Raw genomic sequence first — 24183 nt, forward strand, 5'->3', positions numbered from 1 at the left:
GTTAGGAAGTTGGAGATCCAGTTGCACAGGGATGTATGCAGTCCTAGATCTCCCAACTTAGTAGTGAGTAGGGAGGGAATGATGGTGTTAAATGCTGAACTGTAGTCAACAAATAGCATTTTAACATAATTTCCCCTCCCTTCGTCCAGGTGAGTCAGTGTAGTGTGGAGCAGATGTGCAATCGCATCGTCAGTGGAGCGGCTGTGGCGGTATGCAAACTGCAGTGGGTCCATGGAGGCTGGCAGTGAAGATGTGATGAAGTCTCTGACTAGCTTTTCAAAGCACTTCATCATGACTGATGTGAGGGCGACAGGGCGGTAGTCATTGAGGTCGGAGGGTCGAGGTTTCTTCGGGACGGGGACGATGGTGGACCGCTTGAAGCTGGACGGGACAATACCGAGCATCAGGGAGAGATTGAAGATGTCGGTGAATACCGGGGCTAGCTGATCTGCGCAGGCTTTGAGGACCCTCCCGCAGATACCGTCTGGTCCCATCGCCTTCCTGGTATTCACCCTTTTAAAGACTCTCCTCACGTCACTCTCCGTGATGATGAGAGGGCGCTGTTCTATGGTGGGCCCCGCGCATGTGCCATTGGCTGCGCCGATAGTGCCATTAGCACTAGCGCCGTTAGCATTTGTGCTGCTAGCATTAGCGCTGCTAGATGTAGCCTCGAAGCGAGCAAAGAATGTATTCAGCTCGTTCGCCAGAGACTCATCCGCACTCATCAGTCTGGAGGGTGGGCTCCTGTAGTCCGTGATCGTCCGTAGTCCCTGCCACAGGGATCTAGAGCCACTCTGCTGGAACTGTGTCTCTAGTTTCTTCCCGTAGCGCCGCTTCGCCTCCCTCACCGCCCTGCGCACTCCGTATGCTGCGGACTTGTACTCGTCCATGTTCCCGCTGATGATCCCTGCATTGTAGGCAGCAGTTCGAGAGTTCAGAGCCTCACGGATGGTTCTGTCCACCCAGGGCTTCTGGTTGGAAAACTTCTTGATGGTGATTCTTGGGATCGTTTTTCTGTGTGTTTCTGTCTGCTGTTTGCCTACACATGCTACTTATGTTTGCCTGTTTCTTTACACTATTAACATGTAAAGACAGCACAGCATCACTCCTACCTGAAGAATGAAACACACCTCCCACCTCCCATGCCTCCTTACAGGTCTGATCTCTGATATCTGGACATAACGTTTAATTTTACCATGTAACTGGTGTATCACACAACTTTGAAAAGCATCTCATTAAGAAGAAACATGGTCATAAAACAAAAAACCAGTCTGAATTACATCCTCAAACTGTGATGCTGGCCGGAGGGGCGGGGTGCCCCTCCCCTTGCCTAGTCTTTTAAGGTTTTTGCCACACCCCACACAGGTGGTGTCACAAGTGCTGTCTTTTGTTTGCTTTTGTTTGTGTATGACTGTCAGTCATTGTTACTGGTGTTATCTTTGGTTCTGGTTAGTGCACTTTTGTGTTTGGTTTGGTTCTCATTTGCTTTACTAAACTGTTCACATTGGAGACTCTGGGCCATGTTCATTTGCTCCAGGCAGTCAGACAACTGAACAAGTCTGCCAGACATTTACACACTGAAACCCAACTTAATTCAGCTGTCTACACTACCCACTGCTGCCTGTCACTCTGAATGTGATGTTAACCTTCACTCTCTTTAATTTCTACACATAATCTGATCCTCTGACAACATCCAACCTGCTAAGCCATATCGCCTATGTGTGTATTTCTGTTCTTAATCAACATTTGTAGTGAGAAGGAATGACAATAAAACCAATTTATATTTTTTAGGTCCTAATGCTGCCAGCTCCATGTTGGCAATTCTGCCTTCTAAACGCACACAGGTACACAGACTTGGCAATTTAGACCTCCTATTCCTCAATGTACAGCACACATTTGCATATAGGTGCACGCCTGCCGGTTGGACAGACTTTTCCTTCAAATTCAGGTATAAAGCTGTGTTGTAATGTAAGTAATATCTGGTCCAGCTGGTTTTTTCTTTCTAAAAACAAGGGACATGAAGAAAAATCAGATCTGTATCATTCCATCTGTACTCAGAAGAGAGCCAAAGTGTTAGAGAGCTGTTAGAGAGCTGTTAGAGAAGCTTCGACACTGAACTATAGATTCATTAAGTGTTTGCCCCTACAGCTTGGAACTAGCCATCTTGATCCTGATGATCTGGAACACCTACTGACTGAACCCAGAGAAAAACTAACAGTTTTCAGGTATGTGATGTTTATTTTTTTCTGTAGTGTTTATTTCTCTATTGTTTATTAGTGTAATTTTACATAGCTGGGACATTTTTTGGCAGTTTTGAATTATGTACCTTATTCTGAAATCTGTCACTATCTATCACATGAAAGCAACACATTATAACATTATAACATTATATGTTCTCTAACCCCACTAGAAGACAAAATGTAGATATCACACCCAGAGGAGACATACAAGACCTATTAATGTTGCTTATGCCAACAAAAAAAAAAAAGATATCTGTATGAAATTAATAATCTGCGACATTTATATTAGTCTTAGAAGCCTAAGGCTAGTATGTAGGTATGTAATTTGAGGAAATACCTACATTTCAATATCCTGAACTTTTAAAGAACATAAATGACTGTCCTAAATTACCCAAAGCATACTATCCTACATTGTCAAACATATTTGATAAAGTGGGACAACTAAATGTGTTTGGAAAGAAAAAACTAAAACGCTTTTCAACATTTTTTATAAGCAACATATACTTTGTTGCTTGAATAGCTCACAAACATAATTTGTAACAATTAGGAACATTGTCTTATTTATGACAGATTTATGCTCTTAACATGTCAGAAACCTGCCAGTGAACATGTCATGCAATTCTCGAGGGAGCTTCTGATTGACATGCCCTGCGCTTTCCTGTGACACAAGTTACATGAAGTCATTTGATTTCAATTACATGACATCCATGCTAAACCTATAGTAGTTTTGTTGACTAGATTTTGTTATAGCAACACATTACCTATTGTCCCAGATTAGCTGAAATCACCCTATCAAATGATAGGGTGAATTCAGCAAATACTCACAGTGAAACAAATAAATAATTAAACTTGTTTGTAGGAGTCACTGAACCAGATAGGTTTATGAATGAGTTAGAATTGAGTGGACAGAGTTTAAAATCCCAGTGACAAGTAACAATGTGCACATTAACTTGAAATATGAAAGTTCAAAGAACAATGTATCTTGAAAAATTTAACAAGAAAAGTGAAATATAGAAGTCAATATGACCTTCACTTCCTCTTATTTACTCTTAACTCTTAACTTATTTACTCTTTACTCTTTAAAAGCAGTAAAGAACTGTAAATATGAGTGAAGTATGTAACACTTGCGTTTAAATTATGTCAACTAGCCACACAGGAAGCGTAACCAAAAGGAGTAAATGGTGAATTATTAATTACAACTAACACCACTAGACACTTGGAATATGGAACCAAATAGACTCAGAATAATTTTATTTAGCCATGCCGTGGTGAGTTTGTCATGGTGAGGGCACCTACAACCCAGCATACAGACCATAAAGGTTCACAATCTATTCATAAACATTTAAGAGGAAAGATGTGTTTATGCCTGCATGTACACACAGCTGCTTGGTAAGTTTATTAAACTCCAGCTAAAACGTATGATGGAACGTGACCAAGGGCTTAATTTTGCTTTGAAAAGTGCTGGGGACAAGAATGTGGAAAGGGTACTACATTCAAGTCAGCTGCCTCTTAAACGCATCATGGACAGAATATATGTATATAAATAAATCCAAAGAAGATTCCAGATTAGCAACTGCAGTGTACTCTATGTACATTATATAAAGTCTTAGGCCACAATTAGATTTGTTGTTTTAGCAATGGTATAATAACTATCTACAATTATTAAGATACAAACAGAAAATACAGGAAATATGTACACAAAAACTGAATATGAATGGAATATGGAATAAATGGTGAAAAAGTATTGAATTGACAGTATCAGTATAACACAAACTGGTGAATTGTCAGGAGTGGTTGGAGTGCCAATGAACAGTCCAACAATAAAGAAAAGCCACACTGCAAAATAAACACCAGACTGTTAGAAACTTCAAAGTGACCAGAACTTCAGGTTCGATCTCCTCCAAGTTACCCTCTGCCCTCTGTAGCCAGATCAATCCGGGATAGTCAGGAGACACTGACACCAAGGTAGTGAATCAAGAGAGTTTCACTTTAATGAGGAAAACACAGAGTATATATGTGTGATGGGGAAAAGCGAGGCATGTCTAAGGATCTACGTAGAAAGGAAAGAGACAAGGTTAGTAAAGATTAGATGTTCTCTGCATGAATGAGCCACGAGCTGTTCCCGTGCCCACCATGAGCCACTTCTGTGCTTAGAGAGAGAGAGAGAGAGAGAGAGAGAGAGAGAGAGAGAGAGAGAGAAAGGGAGGGGTAAAGGAGACAAGAAGTGGGAACGGATGACCTCGGGTGACCAGCTCGCGGTCAAGCCGCCATATCATGGCTGATAAGCAGAGACCTTGTGTTGTGTGCCTGAAGACAGAAAGGCTCCAGTGTCTAACACAGACCTATCTACCCTCAAACAAAGCTATACAGTTCTACACTTACTCTCTAACCAAAAAAGACACAGAACCCAATCCCAAACAAACAGGCACCAGTCCCCACAACCAGTAAACAGTAAGTATTTACAGTCACCAAGGACAACTCACACAGGGCCCACACAAACAATCAGCAAGACAGGATACACAAGGAGACTGGGAAGACAAAAATACAATAATGAAGGAAGCTAACAAGGGTAACAAAGACAAGTTCAAAGAAGCTAAGCTAAGCAGCACAACAACAACAACAACTACTACTACTACAACTACTAAGCAGAGTCTGCACTAAAGAAGCTGAACAATAAGAAGCTTCAGTCTTCCAGCCAGGTCAATATATAGGCCATCTTGATTGGCAGGGAGGAGCCAGTAATGAGCCTTCAGCAGGATCCAAATCCAGAGAAACAGGGTGTTCAATCTCTCCCTGACGCTCGGTATCGTCCATCCAGCTTCAAGCAATCCACCATCGTCCCCGTTCCGAAGAAACCTCGACCCTCCGGCCTCAATGACTACCGCCCTGTTGCCCTCACATCAGTCGTGATGAAGTGCTTTGAGAAGCTTGTCAGAGATTTCATCACATCTTCACTGCCAGCCTCCATGGACCCACTGCAGTTTGCATACCGCCACAACCGCTCCACTGATGATGCAATTGCACATCTACTCCACACCACACTGACCCACCTGGACAAAGGGAGGGGAAATTATGTTAAAATGCTGTTTGTCGACTACAGTTCAGCATTTAACACTATCATCCACTCCCTACTCACTACTAAGTTGGAGGATCTAGGACTGCATACATCCCTGTGCGACTGGATCTCCAACTTCCTAACAGACAGACCACAATCGGTACGAGTTGGCAACTGTGCCTCATCCACCCTCACCCTCAGCACTGGAGCTCCTCAGGGTTGTGTCCTAAGCCCCCTGCTCTACTCACTCTACACCTACAACTGCACAGCCACTTCCAGCTCCACCATCATTGTCAAGTTTGCTGATGACACCGTTGTCATGGGCCTGATCTCGGACAACGATGAGAGGGCCTACCTGGAGGAGATTAAACACCTGGAAAACTGGAAAATAATCTCCTCCTAAACGTCAGTAAGACAAAGGAGCTGATCGTGGATTGCAGCAAGAAGCAGGAGCGGCACTACCAACCTGTGAGGATCAGTGGAACCATGGTGGAGAGAGTAGATAGTTTCAGGTACCTTGGTGTTCACATCTCGCAGGACCTATCCTGGTCCCGTCATACCAACTCCCTGGCAAAGAAGGCTCGTCAGCTAAGAGACTTCAGACTGCCCTCCAAGGTACTGCGGAACTTCTACACCTGCACTATCGAGAGCATCCTCACAGGGAACATCACAGTCTGGTTTGGGAATAGCACCAAGCAGGACAGACAAGCACTCCAAAGGGTAGTGCGTTCAGCAGAGCGCATCACTCACACGGAACTTCCTGACCTGCAGACCATCTACTACAAGCGGTGCCAGACCAAGGCCAGGAGGATTGTGAAGGACCCCACCCATCCCAACAATAGGCTCTTCTCTCTGTTGAGGTCAGGGAGGCGCTTTTGCTCCCTGAAGACGAAGACAGAGAGACTGAAGAGGAGCTTCTTCCTACAGGCCATTCGGGCCCTGAATCAGGGAAACTGATAAACTGTGGGGACCACCACCACCACCATGTAACATAACTGTATATATATATATATATATAGATATTCTATTCCACCATGCAACATAAAAACTGTAAATATGTCATTTTACAAATGGATCTGTACATTCTGTACATTGTGTACATACATACACAACCATATACATTGTACATTGTGTATATAAACATAATATAAATATATTGTACATACATTGTTAATATATTTTTGTACATATATAGAATAGATATTTCTCTATGCACCCCTGTTTTCTTTTTCCTCAGTTTGGACAGAGCACTCTCCACCATTTCACTGTGGGTTATCCTGTGTTTGACTATGTATGTAACAAATAAACCAAACTTAAACTTAAACTTGTATGGGACAGAGGTCTTGCAACAACTCTGCAAGCAAAGTGCTTCTGAATTAGCAGTAGGAGGAGCTGTTTAAAGTTTTATCAGTCTAATTTTAATTAGTTCATATTTTGTACAGTGACTGAATACTATTGCTTTAAATATAATTTCTATAATGACCAACTTGAATACAAGTTTATTGATTAATGGATAAAACAAATAATTTGGATCCAGTCTACAGACTACCTAACAAATGTCAATAGAGGGGGAAATGAAAGGAAAATGAGAAAAATAAAGGAAATAAATAAAGAAATTGTGTATGATGGTGTGTGTAAGAGGTTTGATAGTATGTGTGAGAGAGTATGATGGTGTGTATGAGAGAGTATGATGGTGTGTGTAAGAGGTTTGATAGTGTGTGTGAGAGTATGATGGTGTGTGTGAGAGGTTTAATAGTGTGTGTGAGAGTATGATGGTGTGTGTAAGAGGTTTGATAGTATGTGTGAGAGAGTATGATGGTGTGTGTAAGAGGTTTGATAGTATGTGTGAGAGAGTATGATGGTGTGTATGAGAGAGTATGATGGTGTGTGTAAGAGGTTTGATAGTATGTGTGAGAGAGTATGATGGTGTGTATGAGAGAGTATGACAGTGTGTGTAAGAGGTTTGATAGTGTGTGTGAGAGTATGATGGTGTGTGTGAGAGGTTTAATAGTGTGTGTGTGAGAGTATGATGGTGTGTGTAAGAGGTTTGATAGTGTGTGTGAGAGAGTATGACAGTGTGTGTAAGAGGTTTGATAGTATGTGTGAGAGAGTATGATGGTGTGTATGAGAGAGTATGACAGTGTGTGTAAGAGGTTTGATAGTGTGTGTGAGAGTATGATGGTGTGTGTAAGAGGTTTGATAGTGTGTGTGAGAGAGTATGACGGTATGTGTAAGAGGTTTGATAGTGTGTGTGAGAGAGTATGACGGTATGTGTAAGAGGTTTGATAGTGTGTGTGAGAGTATGATGGTGTGTGTGAGAGGTTTAATAGTGTGTGTGTGAGAGTATGATGGTGTGTGTAAGAGGTTTGATAGTATGTGTGAGAGACTATGATGGTGTGTGTAAGAGGTTTGATAGTATGTGTGAGAGAGTATGATGGTGTGTATGAGAGAGTATGATGGTGTGTGTAAGAGGTTTGATAGTGTGTGTGAGAGTATGATGGTGTGTGTGAGAGGTTTAATAGTGTGTGTGTGAGAGTATGATGGTGTGTGTAAGAGGTTTGATAGTGTGTGTGAGAGAGTATGACAGTGTGTGTAAGAGGTTTGATAGTGTGTGTGTGAGAGAGGTAAATTTGAATAATGGCCTAACGTGCCTCTCAGGTAGGACTAAAAGCTCTAAATGTACTTGTTCATTTATTGCAGGTCTGAAGGAAAATTTGCAACATGCCATCGAATAAATACCTGTTTTTAGTCGTATTGGTGGGAGCTGTGATGGTTGGGTATGTAACTGCTGCATTTTGATGCCTTCAAAACATTTGTTGAATGAATCTTCTTTTTCCTAAACACTCAGAACAGTATGTTATTGTTACCCTATACAATTGTTATTGTATCAATAACAAAAATAATATTGATAACTACAACATTTTTGATTCCTTTCAAAACTCCTATTAACCAAATCAAATGTATTTAAAATTACACATGCTGAGAAGAGTGAGGGCAAATCCAGAATCAGATATTATATATCACATTCAGATAAAGAAACAACACCAGACCATGTGACTACAGAGAGACAAAGCACAAAACACGATTTACCCAGAGGAAGTGAACCGAACACAGAACAGGCTAATACTGAAACAGGCCCAAGGCAGTACACGGAAGACAAAAGCATAATCTTTAACGCGGGGAGGCTTTGTAGGATGCAAAGAGGAGACGTAATACAAATAACGACACAGAAGACAACGTAGCTCTAAGGCTATCGCAGGATCAAACATTGACAACGTTAAAGTTTGCACAAAGAATTAGACACGCACACAATAACAACACATGGGGGCGCGGCCACGCAGACGAACACGCACACACACGGGGAGACTTTGGGGGAGGGGCCATACCGTGACATAATCCAGACACAGGCTTAATGCAAACGACCAGCAACACGAAAGGAAAAAAAAACAAAAAACAAACACAGGGTATAAGTACAAAAGCCAAAAAAAAAAAAAAAAAAGGCTAATGAGGCACATATGGAACTAAACAAAATCACCAAAACAAAATCACATGGCTAGGCATCACTCTGCAAATCACGCTGCCAGGGGACAGGCAACATGAAAAAAGTAATCCCGCTCAGATAAAAACAAACCTTGTTTGTTGTTTTGCTTTGTTTTGCAATGGACATTGTATAATGTTGGCTACCGTTATTACTGAATAACCGCTATTTTTTAAGATAGCTGAGCTTTTATCTCTTTTTAGCCTTTTGTTAGATATCTAATTTAATGTTAACAGTTTTTTTCTACCTTGTGATGTGAAGATGCACTTTCCCTCAGTATCTATTTGTCTGTAAACATGTATTATGTGTCATCTGAAGTTTATCTTTTTTACCCATCAGGGTAATTTACCTGGGCTACTGCTCTGACATGCTCAGGTAAGCTATAAACTGTGCCACACACAATCTCAGTTCATATACTTATGCTAATATGCATTCCATGTAATAAGAGTCCAATGGTAAGAACCCATGAACAAACATACAGAGAGACAGCGTTTATGTGTGTGTGTGTGTGTGTGTGTGTGTGTGTGTGTGTGTGTGTGTGTGTGTGTGTGAGTGAGAGAGAGAGAGAGTCCTTCATTATAATCTGTTCTGTTTTCAGTCTAAATGTACAACTGGGGAAACACATGCTAACACACTCAAGGAACTGTAATACGTAAGTGTTTATTTAAGAACACACAGTTGAATTGGTCTGTGTATCACATTGTGCCACAATACTCGCATAGATCTTATCACAATGTCCTAAATCAGCTTTTTAAAGAAGAATGTAACATAAACCAGTCAAGAGTAAGTTCATAAAGAGCAATTTGTCCTTCCCAATTTCTTTTTATTTGGTCTTCAATAATCACACTCAGTGTCTTTACTCTCACATAAGCACATGACATGGAAAGCTACCAGCATCCTAGAATGCAATATGTGCCAAAAGGAGTCTATAAGTGTACAAGATTTGTGCTTTTCTCTCCATTTTTACGTCCCAGCCCAAATCCTTTCTCAAAGTAGGAGCTATACAAGAGTATTAATGCTAAATAAACATATATATATATATCCCTTCCTTGAGCTTTTTCACATTTTGTTATGTTACAACCTGGAATTGAAAATAATTTAGTCATGAATCTACACAAAATAGTCTATAATATTTAAGTCTGAGGAAAGTCAATATAGTTTAAAACAATCCACACACTTGTGATTGGATAAGTATTCACCCCCACTGCTGTGAAAACAGATTAGTTCTGTTTTGATAGCTCCTTGAGCTTCATCATGTTTTTGTAGGTATGCTGAATTAAAAAATGTTAATTCAGGCAAAGCTCACTAAAATGGCAAGTTCTGCAACATAGTCATTGATCATTTACCAAGAACTATAAACACCATTCATGAGCCCCACACTTTACAACTAATAAATGTTTAATCAGACATAACATAGTAAGATACATTAAATGCTAAGAGTGACTGAGGACTAAGTTAACAAACACCAAATTCAATAAAAGAGGATTATGATAAATCAAAATGAGCAAAAACAAAAATAAACCAAACAAGATTTGTGGTGCGCCAATAATGATCAAAACAAAACAAAACAAAAACAAATGCTGATCAACTCACAGGGTCAAGAGGGAATTAATGGATGGATTACTCAGTAGAATGGAAGAAAAAGACTACTCCGTAATCTTAGTCTGACGGACCAGAATTGCAGTGACCTTACCAGTGCCAACCTCTGTGCACATGATATGTGCATTATGCTTTAATGGGTTCAATCAGGTTGGAACCTTCTCTTCAAGTGGGCAGAGGGGCTCCTTTGGATCATGCGGTGGGTTTGTGGGTCTGTACTTGCATGTGAAGGTGGAGGGGCACCAGCATGACCCAACTGTTCTGATCTCTGGACTGGTACTGCAGAGGCAGCTCAGTAAAGGGTTGATAGTTCATGTTGAATTTTAACCAATCTCCTCAACTGATGACGTGTGTTTTACAGTGTGTGTAAAAGATATGCTTATTCACATAAAATGTTAGCTAATCTCAGCTGATGACTCATCCAGCGTCTTGGTACCAGTAGTGTCTGTACAAACATCAGCATCAACAATAAGTATATTTACAGTAAAACATGATAAATAGCTGTTTATCACCTGTGTGTGTGTGTGTGTATGTGAATGTGTGTGTGTGTGTGTGAATGCGTGTGTGTATGTGAATGTGTGTGTGTGTGTGTGAATGCATGTGTGTGTGTGAATGTGTGTGTGTGTGTGTGTGTGTGTGTTTCTGTGGAAAAGTGGAGGAGAGCAAATGTGTGTACATGTGCACATGTTCCCGTAAGCATGCATGCATACGTGATGGAAGAATGATTTGCCATTTTGGTTCTCTTACGGAGAATAAAGAAAAAAATGTCACTGCGATTTGTTAGAAAGGGAGAAATAGAAGAGGAGACAGAACTTCCGCATTGCACTGGTGTACTGGGAATCATTATACTGGAATGAAAGTCCATCAAAAATATACATAGATTGATTGCTTTATTCATTGCATCAAGTACAACAAAATTAAGTGGCAATACCAATGGAGTTCACATATATCAGACAGCACTAGATATTAAAAAAATTAAAGTAACAAAAGTATGATAATATATAAAGAATATGTATCTAGATTGTGTGTAGCTGCTTAATGAAATATAAATCTAAAATAAAAACCTGAGGTATAGCACTGAGAAATTGTACATATCCCAGATTGTTGAAAGGCAGTGGCTGAAAACACGTAATGAAGGTAATAATTACAATGATATATAAAAATAATATTAAAAAATGTTCTTTAAAGTGAAAGGAATATATAAATATGGAGCCGTTGGTATCATATGTAAATAAAAATAAACAGGCATCAAAGCAGTGGTCTAAAAGTGAAAAAAAGTGAACAGCCAATGATCTTCTGGACAGTAGAAATGACTCTGTAAATATCTCTCCTGTCTGCTGGTGAGCAGTTGGCACCCTACACTGTCCTTGTTGATGTACAGTGAATCAGGGTCTGTACTATGTTCTATGAAGTCTTGAGATCTTTGTTTTAGAAGAGTCAAGGGTGTTTGGACTTCAACCCTGTAAGCTGTCTCATCTACTCCTGAAATAAGTGCCACCACAGTCATGTCATCCACAAACTTGTTGATTGTGTTTGTGGAATGTGTTGGTCACAGTCGTAGGTGTAGAGGACATAAAGAAGGGGACTCAGAACGCAGTCCTATGGTGCACCAGTGCTGAGCGTCAAAGTGAAGGAGAAGTAGGTGCCTATACTGACATTCTGAAGGCAGTTGGTCAGAAAGTTCTTTATCCAGTGGAAGATTGGTGGTGAAATTCCTAAGTCAGTGAGTTTAGTGACCAGTCTGCCCAGTATGACTTCAGTGCTGAAGTCTTTAAAGCTCCCCTGGTGTTCAAGGTGGAATATTGCAGAGTGAAGAGCAGTGGTGATGGCATTTGTAGACCTATTTACTCTGTAGTCAAACTGGTATGGGTCAAAGGTGGGTGGGAGGTTGGTTTTGATGAGGTGCAGGACTGTGGCTGCACTGAAATCACTTCATAATGAATCGAGTGAGTACAACCAGATAGTAGTAGTTAAGGCTGATAGTTTTTTTCGGTAGTGGAATTATCGTGGTTGACTTCAGACAGGGTGGGATGATGAATTTAGACAAGAATAGGTTGAAGATCTTTGTGAAGACTTCTGAGAGCTGGTCCTCTACAATGAGGAAGTGACTGGTGGAGGTTGGTAGAGGTTCTGTCTTCACTGCATTTACCACATAGCAAGCAAAGAAAGAATTCCTCTGCCAGTCAGGAGTTTCCATCAGCAGTCATGCAGTTGCTGGTCTTGTAGTTGGTAAGTTGTTGGATACCCTGCTACACCCGGTGTGACATCCTCAATATTTCTCTTGTAGGCTGCTTTAGCTTCCATTATATCATTCTTCAAGTTCCTTTAAATCTGCATGGTTAAATCTGCATGGTTAAAATCAACAGCAATTAAACGGGCTGCTTCTGGATAGATACTTTGTTGTGTGTTTATAGCACTGAAGAGTTATCCTAAATCTATGCTAGCATTAGCATACGGTGAAATATAAATTGCTGTTATTATGACAATGCTAGCTCATGAACAAGGTGAAATGGTCTGTATTTGACTATCAGTGACTCCAAATGAGAGGAACATTGTCTGTCTATGATTTTGGTTTTGGTGCACCAGTTGTTTATGTAAATGCACAAACCCCCTCCCTTGTGTTACCAGAATCTTTGTGTCTCTTTTAGTGAAATGATGTGTGGTCTGCTAGCTCAATGATTATGTCAGGAAAAAGTAAGTGTAGCTGTGTCTCTTTTAACAGAATACAACAGTTCTCTGTGAGTTTGTTTGTGTAGATCAGTAGCTTTAGTTTGCCCATTTTTTTGGTCGATCTGGTGTTGGTCAGAAACATGCTGGGAAGTTCTGGCCATCTTCAGAATGTTGTGTGAGTGTAGAAATCCCAGGGAGCTGATCTGGCCATCTCTTGCTGTGTGAGTGAAGATATTCATTCATAACAGCCAGTGTACACTGGAATCAGATGGTCAGGTGATCTTGGCAAGTGTAGGTGGGATTCTCACAACAAAATGTTGATGGTCAGACATAAACAAAAACACAAAGAGCACTGAAAGGGAGAGTGTCAAGCCACTGCATCCATGTGTGCCAACATCTTAGCTACTTAACAAGAAGGAAATTATCGCCTTTGCTTCAGGCCATGTTCCCTCCTTTGCAAACTTGCTTTAAAAAACTGCAGGGAATCTATTACCATAGTAACAGTGATCAGAAGTCAGTTTAGATTATACCTTTACTTAAATTAAGAAAAAAAATATTTTCAGCTGTTTGCTGTTAACTGTCCAAATGTTCACATGATACTGAATGAAGAAAGAGAGAGAAGACAGAGCCTATTTTTTGAGGTCTAACCTTGTTCAAAGGCAAATCAGAGAGATTGAAGTGAGGTCATTTGACCTGATTTCCTCATGTTATTAAACACATCTCCCTTTCCTCCTTTGACTTAACCTTGCTCTGTGTGTTACCTGATGGTTGACTTGGTACCTACTGTACACTTTGGGCCTCCTGGGCCTTGTCTGGGGTTGTGGTGTTAGCCCAATATGTAAGATTCTATACTCTAACAATACAGATTTGATCCTTGAGTTGGGTGATCTTCTGTTGCCATTTTATTGTAAGCTTTTAGGTTGCTTGGTCTTTCATCATCTAATCATTTCCTGGCCTTTTTGAAAACACTTTGAACCATGACAGTTAACATTATAGTAAGTTAAATGACAAGCTGTTACTATGTGAATCAGTGGGAAAGAGAAACATATATATGTGCAAACATATCTCTGTGGGATGAGAAAAGGGTTTTAATCTGATGGAAAGAGGCTGGTAAGACTTGTCTTTGTTGTTTATGGCACCTAAGAAGAGGGGGAAGGGTCAGAGATCCAGGCCAGCATGTTAAGATATCAGCTAGCCTGTTTACAGCTTTGTTGCTCAGCATCATGTTGCCAGAGGAGTCCTGGTGCCTGACCAGATCACAGTTTCATCACTACACATTTATTCACCAAAATATTGATAAAGCCAACTACAGTAAGAGGTATATATACACAAGCAAATTGAGTAGTAAATGAGACACAGATGAATACAATAAAGCGATGGGACATGAGACAAGGGGAGAGGTAACAATCCAAACAAAACCATGTGGTGAACATTGCTAGGAAAACCAGAACATAAAACCTTTGTAATTTTAATAATTACATTTTTATTTAATAACAAATCATTTTATTTGTTTGATTGTGTTTTAGGCTTTTGTACACTCCAAGTTTACTGGAGGGGTAAGTAATATGTACTTACCAATGGTTCTCTCATTACTGATGACATTATTTCATTGTTACGATCAGAAGTAATATGGGAACAATGAAATGATTCATGATGTTATGCATATTTGCGTGTTTGCAGACTTTTAAGACTCCTGAATAATTTCTCTTTCTGTGTGTTTCTTGGCTTGCCCAATAGCCGTAAGGACGTTGTTACAGTGACACCATGGTTGGCTCCAGTTGTGTGGGAAGGCACATTTGACACGAATATCCTTGATGCCATCTACAAACCGCAGAACATCACGGTGGCTACCACTGTCTTTGCTGTCGGCAAGTACGTGATTATTACTTTTCTGGACATTTCATGTATAAAGCAGAAAGGATATAAAGTTCTTTATGAAGTTATATTTCAGGTTCCTGGAGGTTGATCTAAACATGAAAGATATCTGGCCGGAGTGCTGACCAATTGTTAGTCTAAGTTCATCTCAGCAGCTATAAATGTTAAAATGCAGGAAGTAAAATTGCATAATGAAATCCTGAAGAAAAGAAAGAGAAGGACTGGTTGATTAAGCTTGAGGCTGTGCCTTTTGCAACAGGATTTCAGAGGCAAGACAGTGTAAACAAATCAGTTGTTTTAAAAAGTTGTCAAGATCATTATTTGTTCCACTTATTATAACAGAAACTACATTTCATCAAATTTAAAAGCCTGTTCCTATTCCTGCAGAACAGGCTGTTGGTAAATTCAACACGTGCACATAATTCCAGGTCCTGCATTTGAAGAGATGCTTAAAGGGGAAGTTCACATTACCCATTTTTGTAACGTTGCCCGAGTGCTGGAACAGGATGCACAAACTCTAACTCTAACCCTAACTAACTGTAAGCAGGATGCACAGACTCCCTCGACACTGTGAAACATTTAATGACACAACATGTAACAAACAATGGTGGAACTCACACATGACATTAACAGTGAACATAAACACACAACACTAACAATAAAGATTGTGACATGAACACAGGCTAGACAAACATGGATGCTAACATATGCTTTGACTAACAAACAAACAATGAGCAATGCACTGACAGACTAACTTAAATAGACTAACAAACACTAAAGATTAACCCCGTACAGGTGCGTGTCCTCACGGGGGTGTGGCTACAAACAAGACTGAACCCCCTACATGCGGCAGGCCATACCATGTGACTGGTGGGGGGGAGTGTCCCGTGACAATATACAGGGTATCAATTACATGAGTAGTTTGTTAAAATGAACTAAAATAAAACCACCCATATATATATATATATATATATATATATATATATATATATATATATGTGTGTGTGTGTGTGTGTGTGTGTGTGTGTGTGTGTGTGTGTGTGTGTGTGTAATATATTCTATAGCTCGGGCAACCAGAGGCCTGGGAGTTTCAGGGTCCTGCATAGTATCTTTGCTCTTCTCAGTACTGCACTCTTTTGGATGGAGATCTTGCCTGTTCTTCCTGGAATATGCTAGAGCCATTCTCCCAGTTTGGGGGTTACAACCCCTAATGCTCCGATTACTATTTGAACCACTGTTGCCTTCAGCTTCCACATCTTTACCAGCTTTTCTCTTAGCCCTTGGTATTTCCCAAGCTTTTTGTGCCCCATATTCCTGATTTTGCAATCACTCAGGATTGCCACTTCTATCACTACAGCCCTCTTCTGATGTTTAGCCACCAGTACTATGTCAGGTCAGTTATCCATTACCATTTTGTCTGCCTGTATTTGGAAGCCCCACAGGATCTTAACATGGTTACCCTAAACCACCTTTGGGCATGCTTGTAAAGTGAGAGTCCCCTGGTGAGGGGCGTGACCATGAATGAAAGGTGGACAGGTGTGTCACCCACAGGTTTGTGCGCTTCCCCGAAGGTAAGGGGCAGTGTGACGGAGACCATCACTCCTTGAAAGAGAAGGTGGTGTGATGGAGTGGCTGTGGGTGGTGACTGGGAGCTGGGGAGTGGTTGTTGAGGGTGATTGTTATGATTGTGTGTGTGTGTGTATGTGTGTGTATGTGTGTGTGTGTGTGTGTGTGTGTGTGTGTGTGTGTGTGTGTGTGTGTGTGTGTGTGTTTATTCCTGCTTGGGTGCCGACCAGGGTGTGACACTACTGTGTATATTTTCTAGAAGCCTATAATCATATGTTTGCAAGACTTGTGTCTATTATTTATATTAATAATTTGAATATAAACATTAATTTACAGTTATATTAATTTAGGAGATCCTTAAGGCACTAGTACATTAGGGAACTTTTAGATTTTTATGGAGCTAGTAAACAATGACACATCTGTAGCGGCAATTAGAGTTGCTCCTTAAATAAGCGTTTTTCCATAGATTTTAGGGGTTTTTTTTTTTACTCCAGATAATTCTCTTCTACATAGCATATGAATTAGAAGATGTAACTTCCACACCAAGTAAATAGGTGAACATCAAATTTTCCACCTCATGTTTCTGGAGGCCGTATGGTGGAGCCGCATGCTAGGAGTTTAAACACAGTAGTAGCAGTTGTCAAAAACTTTTTTTTTTCCCCAATGTGAGTCACCGTCTGCAAAATCATTTGAATCGGACTAAAATGATCAGACAAGCCCTGAATTTGGTGAAAATCAGTTATTTCATTACATTTGCCCTTTACCTTCTACTCTTCCATTTATTCATATTACATTTTTACATTATTCATTTTACATTTTCTCTTTTATTTATATCTAGATGATTAATTATATTTGGTTAACCCTATGGTGCATCAGGCTCACTGAGTATTCACTGAACATGAAGTATTTTTAAATTACTGCAAGATTCAATCATAACTGCTTAAGGGTAACAATTATTATTAGTTGTTAAGTACTCTGTTTTTAAAGCTTTTGCAGACCAAATTATCACAATCTCAAGGTGCCCCTGAGTGAATAGAGTATTCATATTCAGAGAAAGTGCTGTTTAAGCACTGTGGACCTATTTTATGTTGGTTTAATATGGGAAGAATAAGAAATAACCACAATTCTCTCATTTTTTTCATGAATGTTTGACCATGTACAGTGTGAGATGCAAATAGCTGAAGAGAGAAGGATACCTGCCTCTTATTCTTCAAATGGGACAAAAATATATGATTCCAAAAATAATTTGTTTTGAATCATTTACATTAAAACATCAATAGATTTACTAAAAGTTTATAAAAGTTACTAAACCTTTGTGCTGGTTTTTGACTGAACTGATACAGTTAATATAAAACATATTTGTTCCTCTCCCCCACCCCAGATATGTGCAGTTCCTGAAGGATTACCTCGAGTCAGCAGAGCAGTACTTTATGCTGGGGTACCGTGTGCATTATTACATCTTTACAGACCAGCCAGAGGCAGTTCCTACGGTAACACTGGGTGCTGACCGTAGAATAACTATACTGAAAATTCCAGGCTCAGACCGCTGGCAGGAGATCACACTACGCAGGATGGAGATGATTATGAATCTAATTGAAACCCAATTAGTCAATAAGGCAGATTACATTTTTTGCCTCGATGTAGATACAAAATTCTATGGTCACTGGGGGGCAGAGACTCTGAGTCACCTAGTAGCCGCCATACATTACCTTTTCTACACTGCGTCACGTGACCAATTCACATATGAGCGCCGGCCCGAGTCTCAGGCCTACATCCCATATGGAGAGGGCGATTATTACTATGGTGGGGCGATGATTGGTGGGCTTGTGAGAGAGGTGTATAAAGTCACTAAAACTTGCCATCTGTGGCTGAACATGGACAAAGCTAATTCCATTGAGGCACTGTGGCAGGAAGAGTCCCACCTGAACAAATACTTTCTTTACAACAAACCCACCAAGTTGTTATCACCTGAGTACCTGTGGTGTGATCCATTTCAAAGCAATGATGTGAAAATTATCCGTTACTCACATGTGTGGAAAGATGTTAGTAAGGTACGGCCAAACTAACCTCGCAAAAACTGTTCTTCAGTTATCACTTTCATTAAAGAGCTTTGGGATCAGTTAAATCAACAGTGGATAATGCATCTTAAATAAAATAATGTTAGACTATGTTTGATCATGTTAAGTTGTGTTTTCTAAGGTTGGATTAATAATCATTGCTGTGTGGTTTTTTACTTTGTTCTTCTTTTTTTTTAGTTTTCACTTGTATACAAGGCCCTGTTGTGCATAAACATCTAGACTAAATTGTCCTGTGAAATAAATCAGAAAGACTTTAAAACTTGTGCAGTCCTTGGGCCAAAATAAGGCCATTTTTTTAAAATAAAGCACATAACTTGAAACTCTACCTTGGATAATATTCTGTAAGGAACATGTAAAAGAATAAAATATTTTTGAAGGCACTCACCACTCTTTTTTTCCCTCAGGCAGGCAGACAAGGCCTGTCTGTTCCCATGTAAACAGTGTTGCAGAGTCATTCTTTTAAAATGCTTTTAAGCCCACACGCAACATAATAAACTCTTTACTTGATCATGTCTTGGTGCCAGTTGAGGATCCTCCATGAGCTGATTCTCCTACATCACAGAGCACACGGATAAAGCTGGAGGGCACCCCTGGAATGTCATCAGCACCATTTACATTTATATTTTTAAATTTACATAATTTTGCAACTTACAGTTATGACTAAATACAACTTGTGCAACTGATGGTTAAGGGTTTTGCTGAGGGATTGTTTTTTTTTTCTTTTTTTGAGTGGAATAGCAGGCCAGTCATCGCAGTCTAGCTTCTGCCATTATGAATCGCCACGGACTCGGAAAGTAGTCAGCTTCCACAGTCAGCTGTGCCCATTCCAGTGGTCTAAAGCAGGGGTAAGGCTTGATAAACTATCTTACTCCAAAGGCATTATGCACACGGCTTGGTCTGCTCTGACTACTGTGCAGACCCTCTCATGAGCCGTGAGAACTGTGGTAATTGTTCACGTAAGTTGATTTTGCCCTCAGAGGAGAAGCAGCCATTTTGTTTAAGGCTGCAGCAGACCAAAGCCACATTTCAGGCCTGCAACAATATTGTTTTTTTTTGGTTATTTTATTATAAAAAAAATTGTCAGATTAAGAATGAATGGAGACTGTTAAGATGAGCTGAACTAAAGGGGTGTATGTTTTTCTTACTTTAATTTCACCTGGGTCATATACTTTCAATCACTCTGAGAAAAGAAAAGGGAAACAAATCAAAGGAAAATGAGTCAAACCTTTGATTTGTGTGTAACGGTAAGGATGCATAAGTAAATTTTTATCGAATGTAAACATATTTTTGGTGGTCTTGCCTGCTTATGGCATTACTTAAGTTGATTATGCTTAATATTTGCTGGAAATATGAGTATGGCTTAATAGAGGACCCTGACTGGTGTCACGGTTGGTCCCTCCTAGTGTCTTTGTCTGCATGGATTCCTTGTCACCTGTCTTTACTTCTTTGTCTTTCCTTTGTTAGGTTTTCACTGCCGCTCATTTGGTTTTCCTCACCTGTCATTACTTTCACCTGTTCCTCATTTCTAGCTATTTGTATATCTAGCTAGTACATAACATGTCTAGTTATGTTCAATATTTAAGCCCTGTTTGCATCATGTTTCATGGCTGGTCATTGTGAATTCATGTCTTGTTTGTGATTCCTAGCCTGTGTGTTAATCCTAGCGACTGTTTGTTTTTTTTCTGCTTGTTTTGTTATTCACTAGTGTTAGATAAGTGTTCTTATTGTTGCTTGTGTTTTTGTTATAGCTTGCTCCCTTTATTGTCATTGTGTCTTTAGTTCCTTTTAGTTAATCATGTATTCTCCTGATCTACATATTGGCTCTATGAGCCTGGATAGTTATAATTATTACGACTCTGGATTTGCCCAATATAGCAGGGGTAAATACATAGGGGCAGTGGTAGCTCAGTGGTTATGTTACATGGCTTGTAATCAGACGTTTTCCACTTCAAGCCCCACTGCTGCTAAGTTGCCACTGTTGGGCCACTAAGCAAGGGTCTTAACTCTCAACTGCTCAAACTGTACTCAGACATAACGGTAAGTTGCTTTGGATAAAAGCATCAGCTAAAGGCCTTCATTGTAGATCTTGTTCTTCTCTGCACATGCATTTGACTCATAACTGTTTATATTTACAATTGGTGATAAATAATTAGATACCAAAATATTTAAAACATATTTAGGAGAAAATTATTTCTGCACAAGTTGAAATTATTTGGGGTTCACTTTCCAAATATAGCTATGGAGACTAAGGAGAGCTACATTAATAAATTAAAACCGATGGTAAGTGGGTGGATTGTAGACTAATAAAAACGCGTGTTTCTGTCATAGCTTATATAAGCTGTGCCAAAAACAAAGAGTCTAAAGTAAGTGAAAGAGCAAAAAATAAATTTAAAAAAAGCTAAATATTGTCGGAGCAGTTGTGACCGCACCAGCTTTCCTTTGGCAAACATTCAAAACATTTTAAAAACATTCTTACTTACAGGCTTGTCTTGTGTGTGTGGTTTTTTTTTCACAGCTGGAAGTAGTTCATTCAGTCCTGATGGTCTGTATTTATTCAGCTCAAAACATTCTTGAATTTTCAATTTCTTGAAAAACTCTGAGATCAGTAGCACAAACACCAGCACTGACCACTGTGTAGGTGAATGAGTCTATGTTGAGAGATCTCCTGAGTTCAGATAGTTCTGGACATGGAGTCCAGAAGTCACTTACCAGGGAGTTGTCTCTCATTTCACTCAAAACAGATGTTTTCACGTTTCATGGCGTTTTCCACTGCTGTCTCAAGCTGATCAGAGTCTGTATTTTAACTTACATTTAATTTTCTCCAGGGATATTTGAAGAAATGGTTTGCCTTTTTTCTTGAATGTTAGGAACACAAATACTCCTGTATTGAGAATTAGAAAAAGTAGACAGGAGACATAAGTGGGTTTCCTCAGAGCAGGCCGTTCATTGTCTGAAGAAAGATGAAGCCAGATCGATATTTTACTCAGCTAGTTCCAGGGGTGCTGGATTTGGTTACTCTTCATACCAAGGCACCAGAATGTATGTGCCAGTATGTAAGGATTGCAGATTGGTTCTTTATAGAATCATCACTCAAGTAATTTTTAAAAATGATCACCATAAATTATTTTTACTGATTATTAATAGAATTATTATTAATAGAATAAAATGGTATTTTCATATAAAGCTTGGCTTTAAAGAACTAGCTAGGCATTTGCGTTACCTGTCTGCACTAACCAACACAAATCTGCATGACTGTTTCTTTCCTTTTTCAAAGTTTTCTCTTCTGGTGACTCAGCTTCTTCACAGCCATTTGCTGTCTATAGCTGTTAACATAAAACTACAACTGAACATTTCCAGTGTGTTACACTGCAATTAAATGTGTTCACAACTCATGCTGTATGAAGATGTGCAGCATGTGACTGATAAGTTGATTATGCTTAATTGAGACCATACATTACAGAACAGGCAGATATTTCTGTTGAACCATTCTGGTCCTTGTGAACAACTTGAGCTTGGTTTCTTTCTGCTATTCAAGCACAGCCTGCTAATACAGGGTAAACTGTACATGCTACCTCCATCAGTGCACTGTTCATAATCACAGTGTGGGCAGTGCTGCTCTGTTGGTTCATTTATAAATGATGAGACATAAGTGGGTTTTCTCAGAGCAGACCGTTCATTGTCTGAAGAAAATTACGGGGAACAAAATCTGCTTTATGAGATCTCATCTGCCAGTGCTGTCTCAGTCAACCTACTCCTTTTTTCGCTCATTCAGGTATATAACAATGGCATTAGTAAGCCAACTTTTTTAATTCTTCAAGCAGAATCAGTTGTTTGAGCTGCTAAAATATCTCTACATTACTGGGTGTTCACCATTTCTCAAAAAAGACCATTTTCTGCCTGGCAAATTCTGTTTGGCACTTATCACCTGGCCACACACCTCCATGGGTCCATCAAACCTGTTAGCTAGCTCTTTAGGCAGGCTGCTAATGGCATATTGGGGCATGGTATTATTAAATATTAAACTCTGTTTAAATTGTCCTAATGCTCTTCTTACTTACTTTTTTTGTTACAGTTTACAGCACTTTTGTCAACATTTGTTGTGTGATAGTGTTCTTTAAATATATATATATATATATATATATATATATATATATATATATATATATATAATTTGACTTGAAATCAATGCATCAGTGTGAGCATTCTCATATCAGGCAGTCACACAGGCAGCAGATCTATTTGCAGCATTGGTCAGACTCAGCATGTCAGTAGTGGTGTCTCAGTAGCTCATTGTTAAACTGACAGTACAGCCAATCACATTTTTCATTTATGTTTATTCAGAACATATTTTAGAAAACAGACCATATATAGGACACTTGATTTTAGAACTACTTGCAAATGCTGCAGTATCCTACATATGTAATTTTAATCTAATGAAAACTTTGTGCAATAAACAAGATGTAGCCACTCACCAAGTACAGGAATATCTGAACTAAATACAAGAATAGCTGAACAGGTATGTGCTACACCATATCTGACTAGAACGCACAAGCAATGTATTGCCCTCTCTCACTCAGTGGGTGACCATACAAAGCAAGTGAGCTGTCTACATTTTCAGCCAAGAGAGCACCATTTTTGAAACAATTGCCGATCATTATGGGTACTTATATTAAACAAAAACGAAGTAATTTTATAGCTCCCCCACCCCCCAAAAAAAAAATCCAAATCTAAGAGAGGAGGGTTTTAGCTTTCTGTTCAGGAATAATCTGACATTGTGCATTGTGCATTGTATGGTTAACTAAAAGCTTGCGTGTTGGTTTTAGGTTACGAAAGAAATGAACACATGTTTTTGTACAAAGATGTGTGCAAGCAAATGAACTTTACTAACATTCTATAGACTACAACGTGTCACTTGGTTGCTTTGGCGTGTCATGTAGCCAGCAGCTGAAATATTGTGCAGCTGCTGAAGTAGTGATGAGAAAAGTAGCACTGAGATCTAGCAATAAAAAGCACATTCATCAATAATTAAAGAAGTCTGTGCTCTGGTGTGATTTACATTTATGAGCAGTGATCATGCAAGTGGTTTAAATTATAATATTTAGTCATCCTAGCTTTAGCTCAAAAGTGCTGGCAGTTTTGTGTGTCATTTACTTTAAAACTAATTAAAGATATTTTTTTGGTTTTCTGCATTTTTGCTTAGCATATCAATATGGTGCACCTTGGGTAATGTCTCATAGCCATCAGCATACGATCAGTTTAGCCTCTTTGCTCCTTGGCCTCTGCTCTAGATTGTCATTGATTATGTCAAAAGACTATGACCTATGCTATAGGAACGGAGAGCAGTGCCCGAACTAGTAGGATGGTGTAAAGGAAATACTATGTGCTTTAGTGATTCACATACATTCAGCAGTATCGTGTTCCCTAGGAAGAATGCTTATGTAAACAAAGAACGTTAAAGGAGTGTGACAATAGATCAGATAAGCAGGAAATGTCTCTTTTGTTTTATTGTCTGCAATTGTTTTATTGCTTGCAATTGTTTTACTGCCTGCAATTAGAAAACGA

General features: G+C 39.5%; 1 protein-coding gene across 3 annotated transcripts; it reads left to right on the forward strand.

Moving 5' to 3' along the window:
• The first annotated feature begins 1926 nt into the window (after nt 1–1926).
• On the forward strand, nt 1927–19001 carry LOC113567823 (globoside alpha-1,3-N-acetylgalactosaminyltransferase 1-like). Of its 3 annotated transcripts, XM_081701622.1 has the most exons (8): nt 1927–1968; nt 2149–2225; nt 7996–8072; nt 9173–9208; nt 9432–9485; nt 14629–14658; nt 14840–14974; nt 17925–19001. In XM_081701622.1, exons 3-8 carry the CDS (start codon nt 8017–8019, stop codon nt 18607–18609), a joined length of 996 nt encoding a protein of 331 aa, XP_081557748.1. In that variant the 5' UTR covers nt 1927–1968; nt 2149–2225; nt 7996–8016; the 3' UTR covers nt 18610–19001. The 3 variants fall into 3 exon arrangements, with proteins under 3 accessions (XP_081557748.1, XP_081557747.1, XP_081557749.1); XM_081701621.1 differs by lacking the exon at nt 1927–1968 and having other exon boundaries at nt 2044–2225; XM_081701623.1 differs by lacking the exons at nt 1927–1968; nt 9432–9485 and having other exon boundaries at nt 2044–2225.
• Nucleotides 19002–24183: the final 5182 nt, after the last annotated feature.

The sequence above is a fragment of the Electrophorus electricus genome, chromosome 18, assembly GCF_041902795.1.
Source record: "Electrophorus electricus isolate QZ-2024a chromosome 18, ASM4190279v1, whole genome shotgun sequence".
Taxonomy (NCBI): Eukaryota; Metazoa; Chordata; class Actinopteri; order Gymnotiformes; family Gymnotidae; genus Electrophorus; species Electrophorus electricus.